The 17,960-nt window shown below is 35.8% G+C and overlaps 4 protein-coding genes across 5 annotated transcripts; 1 reads left to right on the top strand and 3 right to left on the bottom strand.

Moving 5' to 3' along the window:
- The first annotated feature begins 1,734 nt into the window (after nucleotides 1-1,734).
- LOC107026992 (ribosomal RNA small subunit methyltransferase, chloroplastic) lies at nucleotides 1,735-6,994 on the top strand. Its single transcript, XM_015228182.2, has 10 exons — nucleotides 1,735-2,008; nucleotides 2,195-2,344; nucleotides 2,837-2,893; nucleotides 3,089-3,190; nucleotides 3,361-3,456; nucleotides 4,795-4,879; nucleotides 5,548-5,600; nucleotides 6,043-6,126; nucleotides 6,358-6,468; nucleotides 6,583-6,994. Exons 1-10 carry the CDS (start codon nucleotides 1,766-1,768, stop codon nucleotides 6,646-6,648), a joined length of 1,047 nt encoding a protein of 348 aa, XP_015083668.2. The 5' UTR covers nucleotides 1,735-1,765; the 3' UTR covers nucleotides 6,649-6,994.
- A 170-nt stretch (nucleotides 6,995-7,164) lies between these two features.
- LOC107027088 lies at nucleotides 7,165-7,820 on the bottom strand. Its single transcript, XM_015228292.2, has one exon. The coding sequence runs from the start codon at nucleotides 7,773-7,775 to the stop codon at nucleotides 7,287-7,289; it is 489 nt and encodes a 162-aa protein (XP_015083778.1). The 5' UTR covers nucleotides 7,776-7,820; the 3' UTR covers nucleotides 7,165-7,286.
- A 713-nt stretch (nucleotides 7,821-8,533) lies between these two features.
- LOC107008193 (protein-ribulosamine 3-kinase, chloroplastic) lies at nucleotides 8,534-14,123 on the bottom strand. Of its 2 annotated transcripts, XM_027915863.1 has the most exons (10): nucleotides 13,928-14,123; nucleotides 12,390-12,543; nucleotides 12,179-12,269; nucleotides 11,985-12,059; nucleotides 11,786-11,874; nucleotides 11,380-11,498; nucleotides 10,610-10,750; nucleotides 9,175-9,251; nucleotides 9,020-9,094; nucleotides 8,733-8,857 (listed from the first exon to the last, which is right to left on the bottom strand). In XM_027915863.1, exons 1-9 carry the CDS (start codon nucleotides 14,034-14,036, stop codon nucleotides 9,026-9,028), a joined length of 924 nt encoding a protein of 307 aa, XP_027771664.1. In that variant the 5' UTR covers nucleotides 14,037-14,123; the 3' UTR covers nucleotides 8,733-8,857; nucleotides 9,020-9,025. The 2 variants fall into 2 exon arrangements, with proteins under 2 accessions (XP_015062607.1, XP_027771664.1); XM_015207121.2 differs by lacking the exon at nucleotides 9,020-9,094 and having other exon boundaries at nucleotides 8,534-8,857; nucleotides 13,928-14,122.
- Nucleotides 14,124-15,002: 879 nt separating this feature from the next.
- LOC107020669 (RING-H2 finger protein ATL64-like) lies at nucleotides 15,003-17,872 on the bottom strand. Its single transcript, XM_015221491.2, has 3 exons — nucleotides 17,280-17,872; nucleotides 16,252-16,352; nucleotides 15,003-15,853 (listed from the first exon to the last, which is right to left on the bottom strand). Exons 1-3 carry the CDS (start codon nucleotides 17,436-17,438, stop codon nucleotides 15,502-15,504), a joined length of 612 nt encoding a protein of 203 aa, XP_015076977.1. The 5' UTR covers nucleotides 17,439-17,872; the 3' UTR covers nucleotides 15,003-15,501.
- Between the last annotated feature and the right edge of the window lie 88 nt (nucleotides 17,873-17,960).

Genomic DNA, 17,960 nt, shown 5'->3' with positions numbered 1-17,960 from the left:
AATCTTCTGCAGAACTTTGAATCTCTTTACAATCACTTCTACCAAATTTTCATCAGATATGATATCTGTTAACTTTTCCTTTTTCTCCATATGGACATTGCATTTTTTTTTTCTCTTCTAGGGGTTATCCAAAATAAAAAAATGTGAACCATAATAGCGTAATTATAACACGAAATCTCTGAAATTAATACAAGAATCACCAGTTTTAGTAAGCACATGATAAGATGCATTTATTATCTAGCAAAATCTTTGCATTAAGAGCTAGAACCTTGCACTTGTCCCTTGATACATGTCACAGATGTTGAATGTCTTCATTCTCAAAATCGCGACATATTAAATTCTCATCATATACTATTATGGATAAGTTTAATTGCTATTTAACAAAAATAATGTACTTATTTGCAGAAATATCGCATGTGTATTAAAAGAGCTCAAGAAAGTTCAGCTGCTTCTATCTATGACCAAATCCTTACAAATGATGCTAATGCAAAATGCTTTCAAGTTCAACCATACCTATCTCCTCTAAATTTCAGTGGTTCGCGAGGATATGCTCATTCTATACAACAGCCATTTCAGACTCACTTCCAGCAAGGAACTGGCGGCATAAACTGTCCAACTTCTGGCCAAATGGGCAGTTTCCAGCAGCAGAACAGTCTCTTGGATTTTGCAAATTTGCAACAAGCAGATCATAATGGCCTAATTGGACAACATTCAACATTTATGCCAAGAATAGCTCATAATAGTAACTTCAGAGTATATGGTGACAAGAGAAAGAACATGCTTTTCAGCATCCAAAGTGGCAATGAAAACCAGCCCACAAACTCAAGTAATTCTGATTTGGAGTTTCTTGGTTTTAGATTGAGCACAGATGGGAAATCTGTCAACTTTGGTCACAAAAGTTCCTCTTGTACTGTAATCCCAAATAACGCGTATTCTGGTCTATGTTCCTCAATATCAGAGGACTACATCCACAAGCAGCAATCTTCACCACAATTCTTGGAAACCCCTATTGGAAATACCTTAATTCAATCCTCTTCAGTTCAACCTGAAAATCTCACATTCAATCATACTTCTAACAGCATTTCACAACAACAGAATCTTCTACTATTCGATAATGCAGTGAATACAATATCATGTCAAATCCCAGAAATACCTGACAGCTTCATACCGCAAGAACAGCTTGCACCACAGCCATCATCAAAGGATCTTGAAGACTATTCTGCAATATTATTTGGTGATGATGAAGTATATGTGCCATCACTAGAGAATTATGATTCTATACAGCAACAATATTCAGCACCAGAGTTACCACAAGTAACACTTGAAGCCAATAGTTTAGGTACTGAAATAGACATTAAGTCTCTACTGGAAACAACAGAAGACAGAAGTACACAACTATTTTGGGAGGACAATGAACTTCTTTAATCTAGCTGACTCAAGTTTTTATTCATTCAAAGCTGTATAGGTAGTTTAGCGATTCGATGTACCTTTTATCTCATCATGTTTGTATATAAATCTGAATTTTCATGAACCTCAAGTTGCTAAATAGATGCTGTAGTACTACTATGTTCCTGTACTATGCTTACACATTTGGTCATTATCATAATAAAAAGAGTTTTGTTTGATAAAGTCTATTTTACCCTTGGAAAGTAAAAGAAGATAATCATTGAGTCCATTTTTAAAAGGGCAAACTTGTCTTTTCGTTAACATTCTCATGGATTAATCCCCTGAAGTTAACAGACCAATAACTGCAAAAGAACTACTAATGCCTTCTATGCTGCATACCCTGCTGCCACTCTCTTCAACGCCAAAACCTCCGGCAAATTCTCCGGTGTACGATGGACCCTTTGCTGTCCATAGTACAAGACCCAAATCCCTTCATACGGTAGCTGCAGTATCTAAAACTACAAGCGAAACAAGAATCAACAACAAGGCTGAGGACGACTATCATGCCACTCTCAAAGCTCTCAACTCTAAAGGTCGTTTTCCAAGAAAGTCACTTGGGCAGGTAATTTACTGGTTCTGAACGGTAATGGGTATTGTTCGTTGGGGCATTTCATCGAATAGAGAAGTGGGTATGATTGAGCGAGCTGGTGTTTGATGTTTTTCAGTTCCGTAGTAAAGTGAACAGAGAAATGGGTGTATAGAGTGAGTTTGGTGTTTTGTGTTTTTCTAATTGTATTTTGAACTGCAGCATTACATGCTGAATTCAGAGGTAAACGATCAACTAGTTGCTGCTGCTGATGTGCAAGAAGGAGATTTGGTGGTTGAAATTGGGCCTGGTACCGGTTCCCTGACAAATGTTCTTGTCAATTCTGGTGCCACTGTCCTTGCAATTGAAAAGGTTTATTCTTTTCCACTATCAATGTACTTCTGATTTATTTAATTTTTTGCCAAGCATAGAGTAAATGTTAGGAGTCTTTAGTCTGGTTAAGAGAGTCTTGTATGTTAGTGAAAAGTTTGAGATTTAAAGAGAAATTGATTCTGTTGGAATGACACGAGTTTAAATAGAATGTAATGGTTACAGTCCACTAGCTTGAGATTGAAGTGTAGTGAGTGTATGTGTGTAATAGAATAGCTTGGGATTAAAGTGTAGCGAGCGTATGTGTGTATCCCTCTCTGTGTGTAATAGAATAGCTTGGGATTAAAGCGTAGTGAGAGTGTCCCTCTGAGTGTAATAGCATTGAAAATGTTAAAACTTATCAAACTTTGAGGATATATCTTACGTAAACAGTTATGAGAAAAAAGAAAAAAAAGCTTATCTATCTTCTGTTTCAATCTTATTATTGTTCCTTTTTATTGTTGACACAATTGTTCTCTTTTTCAATGATTTAAGGATCCCTACATGGCAGCCCTTGTAACAGAGAGATTTTCCAGTCTAGACTGTGTAAAGGTAACAATTTTAGTTCCGTTTCCTCCACTTTGAATACATAATTAAAGTTAATATTTGAGAATATAGTTCCTTACCTAATATAAAATGTTCTTCTACTGTAAAAGAAGATAAAATGTACTTGGTTTACGTTATGCTTCAGTAGTTTCTATTGCAAGGACATATAGAAATGTGATATTGTGACCACTGCATCTATAGGTCTTGCAAGAGGATTTCACAAAATGTCACATACGCTCCCATTTGTCCACAGTTTTGCAGAGTGGAATGAATTCTTCTGGTGTGAAAACAAAATATGCTAAGGTAAGGACCTGCATTTATTTCTCAAGTTCTTCCTTTGAATCTTGGTATTGGAATCTGTTGGTCCTATTCTTGACACTTTTGTGCTTTAAAATTATGTGTTTTATAGTGCAAATTACCAATGCCTTCAATATCATGCTAACAGGATATGTATATCCCTTTCCTTATTCCAGGTTGTCTCCAATCTACCTTTTAACATAAGTACAGAAGTTATTAAGCAACTTCTTCCAATGGGTGATATCTTCTCGGAAGTAGTTTTGTTGCTCCAGGTTGGTTTTGTCAGTTTAAATATGCTTCCACATTAATTGATCGCTAATACCAAAAATAGGTAGTAGGAATTATTGTTGATATTGGGAATGGTGGTACAGCTCTCTTTTTTTTTTCCTTCTTTTTTCCCTTTCTATTTTTTTTAACCGGATAGCTTATGTTGTGCATCAGGGACTGTTGGTTGTTCTGTGTTTTGTCATACTTTTTTACGATCTGAAGCGATAGGATTAAAACTTCTTTGACTCAGGTCCAAGCTTTTGCATCTCAATTTTCAAAGGGTCTTTAACGACCTGTATGATTATTTTTGATAAATTCAAGAACTAAGCAAGCTTCTTTGTAATGCCTGTGTATGTTTTAGAGTGAGTAATATCGGTTGCCATAGAGATCGCCTCAGGTCTTGTCATTTTTCTTGTGCCCCATCCATTTTGTTATTGTGAAAGTTTCTCTGATTCTATTTCATTTTATATTGCCCAAATTTTCATTACTGAACACCAAGTTAGTGTCAAAAATATGTCAAGTTGTTTATATGACAACGTAAGCCATCTAGGTACCTATGAAGTTTGTGAACCCTCTATACAACACAATATTCTCTCTTTGCACCAAAAATACAAGTGAAATAAAAAGATATTTTTATGCTTTTCACACCATTCTCACTGTTTTCAAAACTATGTTAGTTTTCTTCCATTCCATAAGATCCCAAAAGAGACGTAGTGGTGACATTTCAAGGCTATTCCTTTCAGTGCTAACCTCTGTACTCAAGATTACATTCTTCATAGTCCGTGTATGTTAAAAGACAAGCAAACAAGAGTCCTCTATCTTGAAGCTAGCCTGAATGCAACTAGAGATGATTAGTATCCTCTCTAGATTCTTTTCATGCAACACCGACTCACAAATATTCTCCTTCTCTGTCTCAAATTCAACACAATCGGGGAGGCATCAAGCACTGCACACCAAACAAAGAAAGCAACTCTTTTTGGAGTCTGAAGTTTGATTTCTGTCATAGTCTATATCTCGTTCTGCATCCGCATCCTGAACTAGTTTCTGATTTAACTTAGCTAAGTTTCTTGCTTAAACCTATATGGTAGTTACTTTTGATGGTTACCGAAACCTAACAAGCTCCTCGTGCTGTTTTTGTATGTTTATTGTAACATCTATTACTACTAGTTCTGGAAAAACATAATGGTAGATGTTCCGGGACATAATGTAGGAGGTCATTTCACAAAGTATGCAACTTGATGGCATATAGGAAACAGTTTGATAGATTTCACCTCTTACCAAATCCCACCCAACTGTTCCAATTGTTGGAAGGATCACTGACAGTTGATTGTATGGAATTTCAGGAGGAAGCAGCTGTGCGCATGGTGGATTCATCATTACGGTCCTCCGAATACCGACCCATTAATATTTTCATCAACTTCTATTCAGGTACTTGAGAAGTCTTGTGAGAGGTGAAGTAGTCCCTTAGACCTTAACTCTAGTCCTGGACTGAGGATTACAAACATTTTCTGGTGATACCTTGAAAAAAGACAACCCTAATTACTCGAAGAATATCTCTGTAGTTGTATGTTGTTTGACTACAAAAACAACCTTCAGTTATCTTATTTGGACTGGGATAGTACACCCAGTTTTACTTTGTAGCTATGAATAAGAATACATACAATATATGAAGTAAATTTTCTGCATATGAAAGGTGACGAGTGTGCCAAAACCTCATCTTTTTCCAAGTTTTACTTGGTTTTCAGCTATCGTTACACCAGGTCCTAGATTCATTTTTGGCTACCTGGTCCCGCGAGACAAAAAAGAGTACTCTTCCAAGATTCTGCCTATAAATTCCAAAAATTCCACTTCTAATTATCTGATATATCAACTCCTATTTGCAGTGGATTTTTGCCGTCTTTCATTTCTGATCCTTAGTACCTCAAATTTGTGTTTAGTTGAATGCTAGCAGTCCATATTCTTCGAGTCTCAAAGATATACTGTACTAATCAAAATCACATCTTTAATATCAATGAGACTTTCACATCTTTGTAAATAGATCCAAAACTTTTTATATGCTTTAATCAATAATTTTGCATTAACATTTATCCCTGCAGATCCTGAATACAAATTTAAGGTGCCGAGGACAAATTTCTTTCCACAACCTAAAGTAAGTGCCCCGAACACCTATTCTGAACCGAGAACAGATCATAATTAACTATTTTTTGAACTTAAACATTAGCAGTTTGGAATTTAGAGACTCTTCCAGGCACACCGTCACTTCCAGTAAATTGAACATACACCCCTAGACAACTTCAGATGTGATGCTCTGTCCAATATCAAATACTTTGAACTATGGTAGAATGAAACTTTACTTTAACGTCTAAATAAGTTTCCTTCATTACAACATATCTTCTAAGCGCGTTTCCTTTAATACTTCCCTTGATCTCTTTGACGAATAGTATTATTTGAAGAATATAGTTCCCAAATCATGTACAGGATCTTTGCTGGTCATATAGTTTTTCCATGTCCATATGATGATGTGTAATAGGTAATTGTTATGATTATTCCATTGGGTCACAAAGTGAAATTGTCTGTTTTTTGTTCTTCAGGTTGACGCAGCTGTAGTTTCCTTCAGACTGAAGCAACCTGTAGATTATCCTCCCGTTTCTTCTGCTAAAAGCTTCTTCTCAATGGTATACAGCCTACTCTTGTACTTTCCATTTTGCTTTCTGCGTGTGTTCAAGTGTGATATAACGATTGGAAGCATAGCACTGCTTTTTTATAAAAATAAACAGCATCTGCAATCTTTGGTTAGGCCAATACTTGTTTATAAAACTAATTTGGGAATTTAGGGTTAAATATGGTGAGTAGTTCATCTTTCTCATTATTATAAGCTGACATTCTATTCCTCATTGATGGTTAAGGTCAACTGTGCATTTAATGGGAAACGTAAGATGTTACGAAAGACACTACAACATATATGCTCTTCTTTTGAGATTGAAGAAGCTCTTGCTAGCGCTGGTCTTCCATCCACGGTATTACCGATGTAGTTTCTCATTTATCTAGTCAATGGAACTCTAGAAACTGGTCTGTCTAAATCACTTCTTGTCACTTTTGGTTTTTCCCCCTCTTTACTTTCTCTTTTTCAGTCAAGGCCTGAGGAGCTTGCGCTTAATGATTTTGTAAGGCTGCATAATTCAATTGTTAAACCCTAGGATCTTCTGGTGTCACTTGGTGCTGAGCTGTCCTGAGGATACTTGTGCTTAAGCTTCACCGGTACCAGAATCTGGAGTAGGGAGTGTACAAGCCCGGAGCAATATCACCCGCAGTAAATTCAAACAGCTAAAGTTGACAGTAAAAATAGCAACCCTGCAACACTTGATTTGAGCCTCCCTTGCTCTACTGTTGTCAAATTCATCAAAGCCTTAATCCATTCAACACAGCATAAGCGCTGAGAGAATTGTCATGAGTGTAAATATGTTATAACGTATCATACTACTTTTACTCTCATTAGTAGATTATGCCATTAAAGTATAATCGATATTTATTTTGTTTGCATCAGATCACCTCTATAATCCCTGATTAGTGAGAATTCATATGGTATTGAGGCGTGATTATTGTTGTTATTCTATCTCATTCCGTTCATGTATTGTTATGACTCTTGAGTTGATCAATTAGCACTGTAAGTATTTGCAGTGAAATGAAGAAGCAAAATCAACTCATAATCCAAATAGAGGGAAAATGGTTTAGATTATATGGATAAGGAATATGAAAATACATTTGGAATGACCAATAATTCATCTTATCTACTCCACTAGTAAATGTAATTTGAAACGATTCTCTACATAGTCGTTCAAGAATGGAACTGATAAATAAGATCCAAGGACCTCAACTTCGTCCGATGAGGATCAAATTCCAAATCAGGGCCGTCATTGTCATAGCTCCGGCGCTGCTCAGCCACAGCTGAGGTCGGGGAAAGAGGTCTTTTAGGTCTCTTATTCTGAATGAAACAATCCCTCATCCTCTCCTCCACTCTGTCAATACTACTCTTGGAATCATTCACAGCATCTTCCTCATCCCCAACTTGCATAGGTTCACCGCCTACGGCGGAGGAGACAGAATTCTCGGGAAATGGAAGTGGTGCAGGGAGGAGATGTGGTGGTTGGTGGTGGGAAAGGAAGTTGGAGAGACGGTGGTGAGCAGATTGAAGGGAAGAGTGGATTTGTAGGAGTTGGGAAGAATCAGCAGTGGTGGGAAGTTGTTTAGCCATTAGGGTTGCTTGGTCAAGTGCTTGTATCAATTCAGCTATGCCTCCTTTCTCTGAAACTATCTCCATCTCCATTTCTCTTCTCCTTTCAAAATTACTTCTTCTTCTAATCCAGCCTATTTAAGTAAAACATAAGATTAATGCTTATTTCCATTTCAAGGAAAGAGTCAATGCTTATTACCACACTAACCAACTTTACTAATTGGTCAACTCATTTTCAAGTTTTTTTTTTTAAGATGCTAATAATCATTTAACACTAAAGTAAAACTAGTCCATTTTGCACGTAAAAAAAAATAGTATAGTTCCACAAATGAAATTTTAGAAAGCCTACACAGAGTCTAAATAGAAATTGTTTTCAATAGACCTCAGACTCGAGAAAAGCACAATATTTACAAAGACATGAGTAGTAACAACAAATGGTAAGAAAATAGAGGCATAAGAGACGACAAGTAGTGATAGAAAACTAATAATGAGAAATACGGAGAGACAAGTCACAAAACTATTTACTGCTAATCTTTACCAAATCTTCGACCTCCATACTCTCCGATCAATCTAGAGTCATGTGAAGCTTAACTATGTCTCTCCAATACTTCTTCGCCCTACCTATACATCTCCTCATGTCCTTCAGCGTCAAATAGAATACCTCATGAAATTTGTAGAGTCTGTTTTAACTTTTATCCCTAGGCTAACCATCACGTATTGAAGTTCCTTCTTTTTGGTTCTTGGTTAACCTAGTATAATAATATAAAGCAAATAATTATATCATGGATGAAATAGAGTTGGCCTACATCAATTTCCAGTTTATGACTCTCTTTCTCTGTTTAATACATATGTTCACTTGAAATAGATGAAAAATGGTATTTTCTGTCGAAATGATTATACAAGACGTATTAACGAGTACCACAGTTATAAAATGTACAAACGGCTCTTCAAAATGGCCAACAACTATAGAAAGACAAAAGCTTTTACATGTACAAGAAATGAAGTGAATGAGGAAAAAAAACTAGTATCTAGACATTGAGCATCCGTAGATAGTCATCAATTATGGACATTGCAGAAGATCGGTAACCCGATCCAAACAAGTTATAGTGATTTAGGTAGTGATACAGCATGTATAAATCTCTCCTTTCTTCAAAACCAGGTTGTTCAGGCATCACCTGAACATAGAAACATACACGGAAACGAATAAGAGTAAATACCAAGAATATGAAGCAAATGTCAGACAAAGACCCCCATCCAGTGGCTAGTTGACAGCCTGATTAACAAGCCAATATGGTGGTGGATCACAAAATTCAATTGTGATGCTAATTATACTTAACTTGTTATTAGAGATTACCGGTCATCTGTTCAGGAACAACAGGAAAAAAGGATTTCTTTTTCTTTCTTTTCCACCCCTTTAGAAAGTCTTTGCAGATTAAGTGTCGAAGACAAGAAAACAAATGTGAATTCTGGAAATTGTAGTTAAGTGCAGCACCTCAAAGTAAGCCTTGTAAAAATCTCCTCCAAATCCAGCACACCATGACATTCCAAATTCTGCCTCATTATGCCCATCTAAGAAGGACGAGATTCATACTATTAGTGCATCTGGAGCCATTAATTCGTATACCAAAAATCAAGCACCTGACAGCCAGAACGTAAATATTGCACAGAGATCATTCAACTTATGTATATTTCCTTGTCCGTCTGAATTGCAATGTGCATATGATATTGGCACAAGGAATAATGAGGAGAAAGGGATTTAAGTCATATTACAATAGGCATTAACATGAATCACATAAACCAGGCTCTACATCTGGAAGTAAATCGAACCCAATGTCGAAAGATAGTAATTTCAAACCCAATGTCCAATTAAAGTACTTCCAAAACCCAATGTCAAACTATAGAAGAGGCTACCAGAGGTTTACTCTACCAATTTATGTGAAGTTTGGTACAATTCAAGAGGCAGTGTCATTTTTAAGTGTTGACCTTTCATTATACAGTAATCCCAATTCCTAACTAATTGTTTGCGAGCTATGTTGCTTGGATAATTCAAAAATGTCATCGGGCGTGTGCCGGATCCTTCAAAAGTAGTGCGTTTTTTAAGGATATGACATGGCTGCAGCAACAATTTTGGAGAGTCCGAGCAACTTAGTTTGCGAGTATAAGGACGAATATCCAATAGAGGTCAGATCTTGTCCCTCAAACTTGTTGAAAATCCAGACAAGTACATATCGGATTCTCCAAAAGTAGTGCATTTTTTGGAAGATCCAGGGGTTGCGGCAACATTTTTTAAAGAGTCATAAGGTAAGCTGACACCATATGGAGACTTGTCAACTTTATGTATTTGTGGACTTAGGTCAATGCATTTATAGACAATTTTTTTGCAATTTGAGAAATTTCAAAGTTACAAGTATTTCTATTTTATCATTTTTGCCATTTCACCATTAAAGTTTCAGAAGTTGTCTTTAAATGGCTTTGATCAAAATGCCGAGTTTGACCATTGAAAGTCAAACTTCAGGCAATTGGGAAGGTTGGATTATCTCATACTGATCTTCCTCTAGAAGTAGAAAAGAAGCAAATATTTACCTTATTAGTGTACTATATTTCAATATATACTTGTCTTATTGTAATTCATCAGGATCCTAGTCATTTACATTAACTATCTAATCTTCCATGAGTTCCATCTCTTATACTGTATTGATCTTTACTGCTATAACTGGTTATGTTAACGCCTCTGATAAAAGAGGTCGTTACATTAAAAGGAGCTATATACGTTTCCATAGTAATATAAACTGCACCAAACATGCTTGCCTCAGATAACGCAATTTTCAGGTGCTCGAAAGAGATATATTTCATATATGAAGTAGTAAATTATGAAGCAAAAACAATAATTTTTTATAACAATATTGAAACCGAAACCTAGGACTTACAGTAACATGCAGGGTCAAGAATCACAGGTTCGCCATTCTTGTCATATGTCATGTTCCCGCTCCATAAATCTCCATGCAACAAACATGGCTCTATGACAACATTTTTGAATAAAGGTCCCAGGTTCCTTGCTAGCCTTTGCCCTAAGAATGGATCAATTCGATAGAAAAACAAATAAAGCATGTCACATATTGAAAAACCAAGTAACATCATTGGGTTGTTTAAAAATATTTACTTATTTAGCCGTTTAATCTCAAGTTGTAGAAACTGCCAAGCCTCAAATTTCAGGAAAAAGGAATACTACAAAAAATGTGGGTTTTGACATATATTCAGCTCCTTAGAGTTTGATATTTGCCCATCACTCCATGTATGTCGATGTTGTCTCGTTGCCCAATGAAAACTAGGTTGCAGAAGTTTAAACTAAACGCTATCTATCTCAGAATGAGCAGGGGAAGATAGGTATGATTATAAATCACTCAAAGGCAGATCAAAAGATAAGTGAGAGCCCTGGTTTGCGCCGGAAAAGAAGAAAGCATGCTACTTTTGGCCGTTAGCCCATTATAATGAATTTAAGGAGCAACAATCCCTTCTCTGCTACTACAGTAAGTTGGTTCAAATTGTAATTCCAAAACGAAGCCTGAAGCAACTTCAAATTAAGAATGAAGGAGGAGGATGTACACATTTTCCACATTGCATTTATCATATGATCAAACAGGATAAATTCCATAAATGGAGTCAAAGTTTTATTTTCCAATATAATGGTGATTTAAACCTCTTTCATAAATGATTGGATCTCCATACTGTTCACGAGCCATCTTCAACTGGTATCCCAATCTGTGTTCCGCGAAAAATTCAACCCAATCTGACATCCATGTGTTTATCTGTGGAGTACTACAGATATGCACAAATATTCAGCCCTTGATTTGTCCGATCTGTTTATGCCTTAATATATGGAGCGATACAAATGATGAGAGAACTCCAATTTCAATTACTAGACATAAAATTGAATATTTCTCATTTCACTTTTTTTTTCTTTTGCCTTATAGCATAAAAGCTACAAATGATCCTTCCATTCAAACAAATAGTACAATTGTGCAGGTGTGCAATTCACCAAATAGTAGGTTTTGCGAAATGCATCCTCATAATGGAAGCATTTAGATATGATCCTGGCATGATACCTGCCAATAGTATTGTCAACGTGAAAGCCAAACCCCTTCTCAGATTTTGCCGCTTTGTGCATTTCAGCAAGCTTCCTTCCTAATGCAGACTGCAAAGCAGAAAATGGTCAAATATCTGAATGTTATCACCAAATTAACAAAGAAAATGATAAGAAGGAAATAGTAATTATGGGAAAAAGAGATGAACAATCACTCTCACCTGATTGCCTCTAGATGCACCAAACTCAATAAATTCCATAATGATATACGAGCCACCAGTTGGCAGAGATCCAACCTACACAATGCATCAAACAATAACCTCTAGGATACAATGACAACCCTTTTTTTTCAAGAGGAAGAGGAGGAAAGCTTCTACAAAGATTTAGGACACGAGAAAAAAACTGTCATCCTTACTTTATATGGTTTTGGTACACGGATTGACCCTGTTTCGTACATAGCATTTAAACCCAATGCCTCTCCCTCAAACATTGATGGTCCAATACTCCTGATTAGATTTTTAACAATAACATATTAAGCAACTATCTACCCCTTTTAATAATACCATATTACGCAACCATCTATCACATCTATTTTACGTTTAAACAGGAGAAACATAATCAAATACCTGTTTGTTTTAACAAAAAACGAACCAGCATCAGTGTCATAACGAGTTGCCCGATTTATGCACCCACCACCAATTGGACTGATTCCTTTGATCTTTGTTGCCTTTCCTTCTGAAAGGATCCATTCACGAACTGGATCATCACTCATTGCAGCCACTGTGGAATCCAAAGGAGTGAATAAACTTGATATGGGAAATGAATGTTTGTTAATGAATGCAGATAGCACACAATTGAATCGAATCCATAAAGGTTCAATGGATTGTCATGACCAATCAGATGTACAGGGTGAAGACTTTTAAGGCGAAATCACAATCACGATAACTTCTTACACACTTATAATGAGTTCAACAAGTTGTAAAGTGCACTGGAAGCAACCACTGGTATGCTACAACCTTCAACCCTTAGTATCAGGAATCAGGACTGTAGGAATTCAAGTGGCTGAAGTCTACAACCTTAAAAATTAATTCTAGATTTTCAGATTACGTTAAAAATTCCAGAATAAAGTATCACAACCAATTTTCAGTTATCTAAATGAACAACCATATGGAAGAAAAATGCTTAGACAAAAAACTATTTGTACAATGTTAAAAGTTGGAACAAAATCCTGAAAGGATCATTATTGATTTGAAATGGACCAATAAATGAAGTTACTTAACAGGCACTCAGTGAAGTACTTATATGTTTGATAAGTCGAGACTCAGGAACAATCTTTGCTAGGACGACTTACATTACTTACATTGTTTGGAGCGGAGGAAAAGGAAGAAAGGCAATTGAGAGTGTAAGAAGGAAAATAGCAGAGAATGTGAAAGAAATTAAATTTTTCCTTTGTTTGCATAAGGAAGAAGGTGGTAACTGAATCAATTTATAAGTTATCATCATTCAACTAAAATGATGTGTGCAGGGGAAAATTACTTCCTGTTATTCTTTTCTTAATGATGGTTATATTCGGGCCAACTAGCGAGCACCTCAACAATTTCACTGAGTACCTGGTGCATCCCCAGCACAGGTACTAGGTAACTCCGGAGAAAATAAATTCTTTGACTTCAAAGAGTATAATTTACACTCCTTTTCCAGTGAGTAGAAATTAACTCTCTTTCATAAAACCATTCATGAAAATGGATCCTTGGGAGTTTTATTCTGCTAATCCCAACAATTGATAGAGCCAAACAGTGAGACAGAGATATAGGGAACAAAAATAATAATCTAAATTCATCTAATTTGCTTGACGAGTCATTACACCCTACAGATTAAACTCCATATGCCCCATAAACAACACCTCCAAGTTAACCCCAAATCCTTAAACTTCAAATTAACAGAAGGAAAAGAATAAAGTGGGCAATTCCATCATTAAAGTTGGACCAGAGGATGAGCTCTTTGAAACCATCCGGTCAAATTCAAAAATTAACAAGAAAGTTCGAAGTACTAGTAAAAGAAACAGATATGCACAAAAAAGTAGGAATCTTTACGCAAAATATCTTCATTACATGAACTAAATGAGCATATGAAACTAATAAATGGTTCAATTTGTAAAGAAGCATACCAATTAGAGGTTTGTTCTTGTTGAAGTTGAAAGGGTGTTGGAGAGAAGGGGAAGATATAGAAGGCATGGAGGAAGAAAAGGAAATACTCCCCAAGAGTGCTACAGCCATTTTTGCCCTCTCCTTTGCCTGGAGATATTTCGCCACTTTTTAGTGGTTCTTGATAGTTGATTCTTCATTTTCCTTTTTTTTTTTTACCTTTCTGCTGCTGTATGTGCTTTTAAATAAGGGGTGATGTGATCTCATGTTTCATTATAAAATTATATTTGAAAATTGTGTTACGACGTAAATATCAATTAGATTTATTTTTTACTTTTTGCGAGCAATTTAGAGTGAAAATATATTTTTAAAATTTTACGTGTATTTGAAGTTCAACTCCCAAAAAAGCGTGTCTAAACTTCCTCCAAAGATAAATTATAGGATTAACGTCATTTGTGGGTAATGGTGACATTACCATTGTGTTTTAATACTCCAAAAGACAATAAAAAGTATGCAAGTTGGGATGAAAGTAGTAGTAAATGGTATAACATATGTTCTTTTTCCTTGTGAGTTTCAAAGAATCTGTGATAATCTGAAGTTAGCCATCTAATTGTCCAACAAGTTTCTAATAAATAGTAGTAGTGATACTTTGATCCACTTTCCCGTTTAAATGAGGTCTGACTTGAATGATTAGATACACAAAATCCAAGTTAAAATTTATTCACAAAAAATCAATAGATGCATGACTTGTATTTGCATAATCCGTTGACCATGGTAAATGCAAATAATTTGATATAAACGCTTGACGAGAGTAAGTTTTTATCCAAAATTATTCGATCTTTATTGAATGTAGAAACAATATCCTCACACAGTAGTAGGTGTAGTTAGTAATGATATAATCCATGTAATATGAGGTGTAGTGGATCCAAGTAAAGAAATTAAGAGATCTAAAGAATATAAACTACATTTTGAAAAGCAAAATTCAGTCTTTATAGGCATATGATCTTCTGGATCAGCTGTTAGAAAAAAGCTAGAAAGCCCAACATTTTATGGTTTCATCATATTCTTAATATTGCATATCAGAAACCAGAACTGCTGTGAGGTAAATACTTATAAGCATAGCTTGACTGTCAATTACTAAAAGTGGTGTATGGAGGCTCATATTCTTACAGAATATATGACCATCAAATGAGCCAATTCTAGAGCATTTCAATAAGACTATAGTTCGTCGTCTACTTTGGTAATGTCTATGAAGAAAAACGTAGACTCCAAACTCCTTCTTTACAGTGATATTACAGAAGATTTGACATTGTACAACATGATATAAGATGCACTGTGTTTTGATAGGTTAACCAGTATACCACAAACTTGGTCCAAAATCTCTGAATTGCTAAAAGATTGCAACTAGAACTTCTAACCGGTTATATGTAACATTCATCTACAGAAGTTTCTGTGTCCTTCCTCTGTGTCTTCAGATTCTCCTTGTTCAGAATCAGTCCCATTTGTCAGTCTCCAATAAGATAGGTCTGATACAAGGAAACATCTGAATGCAAACAGAAGGCATAATTTCTTGTGGTACCTCTATAATTGCCTTTCATCATGACCTTGCTTCTGCTTCCCGAGAGACCTCAGGTTCAGGATTAATTGAAATAGAAACTGCTTCATTGCTGTTACTTACAGTACCTTGTGACCGCTCAGCAGTACGTAGAAACCACTGCCTTGAATGCTCCAATGAAATTTCAGAACTATCAGAGTTCTGATCCCTGCCAAGCATTGCAGGGCGCCTTTGTTTGTTTTCAATAGATTCCTGTACAGAAAGACGACAAACTGGACAGGTAGACTGTTTTCTTAGCCATATATCAATGCATGAAAGATGGAAACTATGGCCACATTTGGGCATAATTCTCAGAACTTCGTTCTCCTGGTACTCCGATAAGCATATACTGCACCTGAAATTCAAATTGCATGACCTCATCAATGGACAAACTTTTCAAACTTAGTCAGAGAACACTTTATTCAGTTTTAAAGAAAAGACCAGGCTGGAAGACGAGAGGAAATAGCAGCGTGGACGGTAGAATGAGTTATTATAACCTCAATGAACAATCAGACCTATGGTTTCACCCAATCCCCTGTATGAAAGTTCAACATAGACAAGAGGGAACCCAATAAAACACGACAGGGTTCATTTTTTCATCCTAATATGGTTATACCTATTTCTGCTAGCTTAGATAAATAGTAGATCAGAATATTCATCACATTTATCTCTCCAAATGCATAGGATGATAGTTAATTGCCAAATATTTCATGTAGCACATAGCTCAAACAATGTGTATGGTGCTACACTTACTGTGTATCTTCTTCTGAGGAGGTGAAAGCCTCACTGTGAAATTTCATGGTCGGAATTGCAGCAACCATAACTGAGTCAAGCCCATTAATTCGATGCTCTGGCTGCCAGAATAGGTTTACATTAGTGAATCTGTCAGGAAATTCTAGGAATAACAACTTAAATCACAATTCATACACTTAACAGCTTAGAAGAGATATATCATAAATTCCAGGGAAGCAATATACGGAAAGAAACAAATGCCAGTAGAAAAAAGTTATTAACAGACCAGCATCCGCAAAATACACATCTTGAAACTAATAGCTTGTTTGTCCAAGCTTCTATACTCAGCTTATTTTGGAAAGTGCTTTTTCTAAAACTGCTTTTCAAAAAGTAATTTTGGTGAGAAACAATTTGTGTTTGACCAATATATTTAAAAAGCACTTTGAGCATCAATTAGTATTTGACAAGTTTTTCCCTAGAAGCTAGTACTTTGTGGAGCTTCGACTAAAACAACCTATGCTACTCCCTACATTCATTTTCTCCCAAAAGCTTTGCCAAACAGGCTATAATTGTTCATGATAATTAAGCACAAGCAATGACTTAATTCGGAATGCCACCAAAGAACTAAATTCTGAAAGCAGAAACATGCAATCTTGACAAGCACTCTTACAAAATACAGACCCTCCACATTGACTAATCAGTCTTGATTTTTAGTGATTTTCTGCAGCTCCCTTTACTCAGAATAGGATAGTCAGTGATACTATAATCACATTTTTCCACCTTATGTTTCCATGATCACAAAATTTATTTATTTTTTCGGTAAATCTTTCTGAAAACCAGCAAGTCAATCTAGAACAAAGTTTAAGACATCAAATCCTAAATCACTCTACACAAAACCAAAACAGAATAAACAAATGGACTAAGTACTAAACAGTTGTAGCTCTAACACAATTATCTACAAAATCAGAAAAATCTTCTTGAATGAATCAACAACTTTGATAAACATTGACTAGGAACTAAGAATAAGTAGTAATTTAAGCAAAACCTACCTGTTCAAGATCAATCCCTGATTCAATTTCAAACATTTGCCTTGATTGCCTCCTGCTTATCCTACCACAAATCAGTCTAGTACAGACAAACACAATAAAAGTTGCACTCATCCCAAAACCAATTATTGTGGTTATCAGATTCATGCCAGACCCAAACATCCCAACCCCACTTTGCTTCTTCCTCTTCAACTAATTTTCCTTTCCCCAATACAATTAATTATCAATTCAAGAATGAGGGTAGAAGCAAATTGAAGAACATCTAGTCAAAGAAAGAGCCAAAATGAAAAGTAAAAAAGATTATATTTTTACAAAGACCAAATATTTGAATAGATCCACCTGAATAAAACAAAGAAAAAGCAATAGAGATGGTCACTTAACAACTAATGAAAGGAGTACAAATACCAACATCCAGAATGAGATTCACCTTAAAAATTCAAGTTTTTTTTTTCAAATAACAAAAAGATACATTTTTTTTTAAAACAAAAAATCCCATCTCACATTGAATCCTAATCTCTTTGGGTGGACTCTAAGTTAAAAGAATTAAGACCAAGAATAGGGCCATAATGGATAGTGTGGATGAGAGAAGATGTGTAGACTCTTTCTTTTCCTTTGGCCTTGCTTCTTTGGACTTATATATCAGTGGGATCCACTCCAGTTACCCCACCCCCCTTCCCCCCTCCC

Source organism: Solanum pennellii, chromosome 1 (genome assembly GCF_001406875.1).
Source record: "Solanum pennellii chromosome 1, SPENNV200".
In the NCBI taxonomy this organism is placed as follows: domain Eukaryota; kingdom Viridiplantae; phylum Streptophyta; class Magnoliopsida; order Solanales; family Solanaceae; genus Solanum; species Solanum pennellii.
The sequence above is the reverse complement of the archived record's forward strand: the minus strand, read 5'-3'. Positions and strand labels throughout refer to the sequence as shown.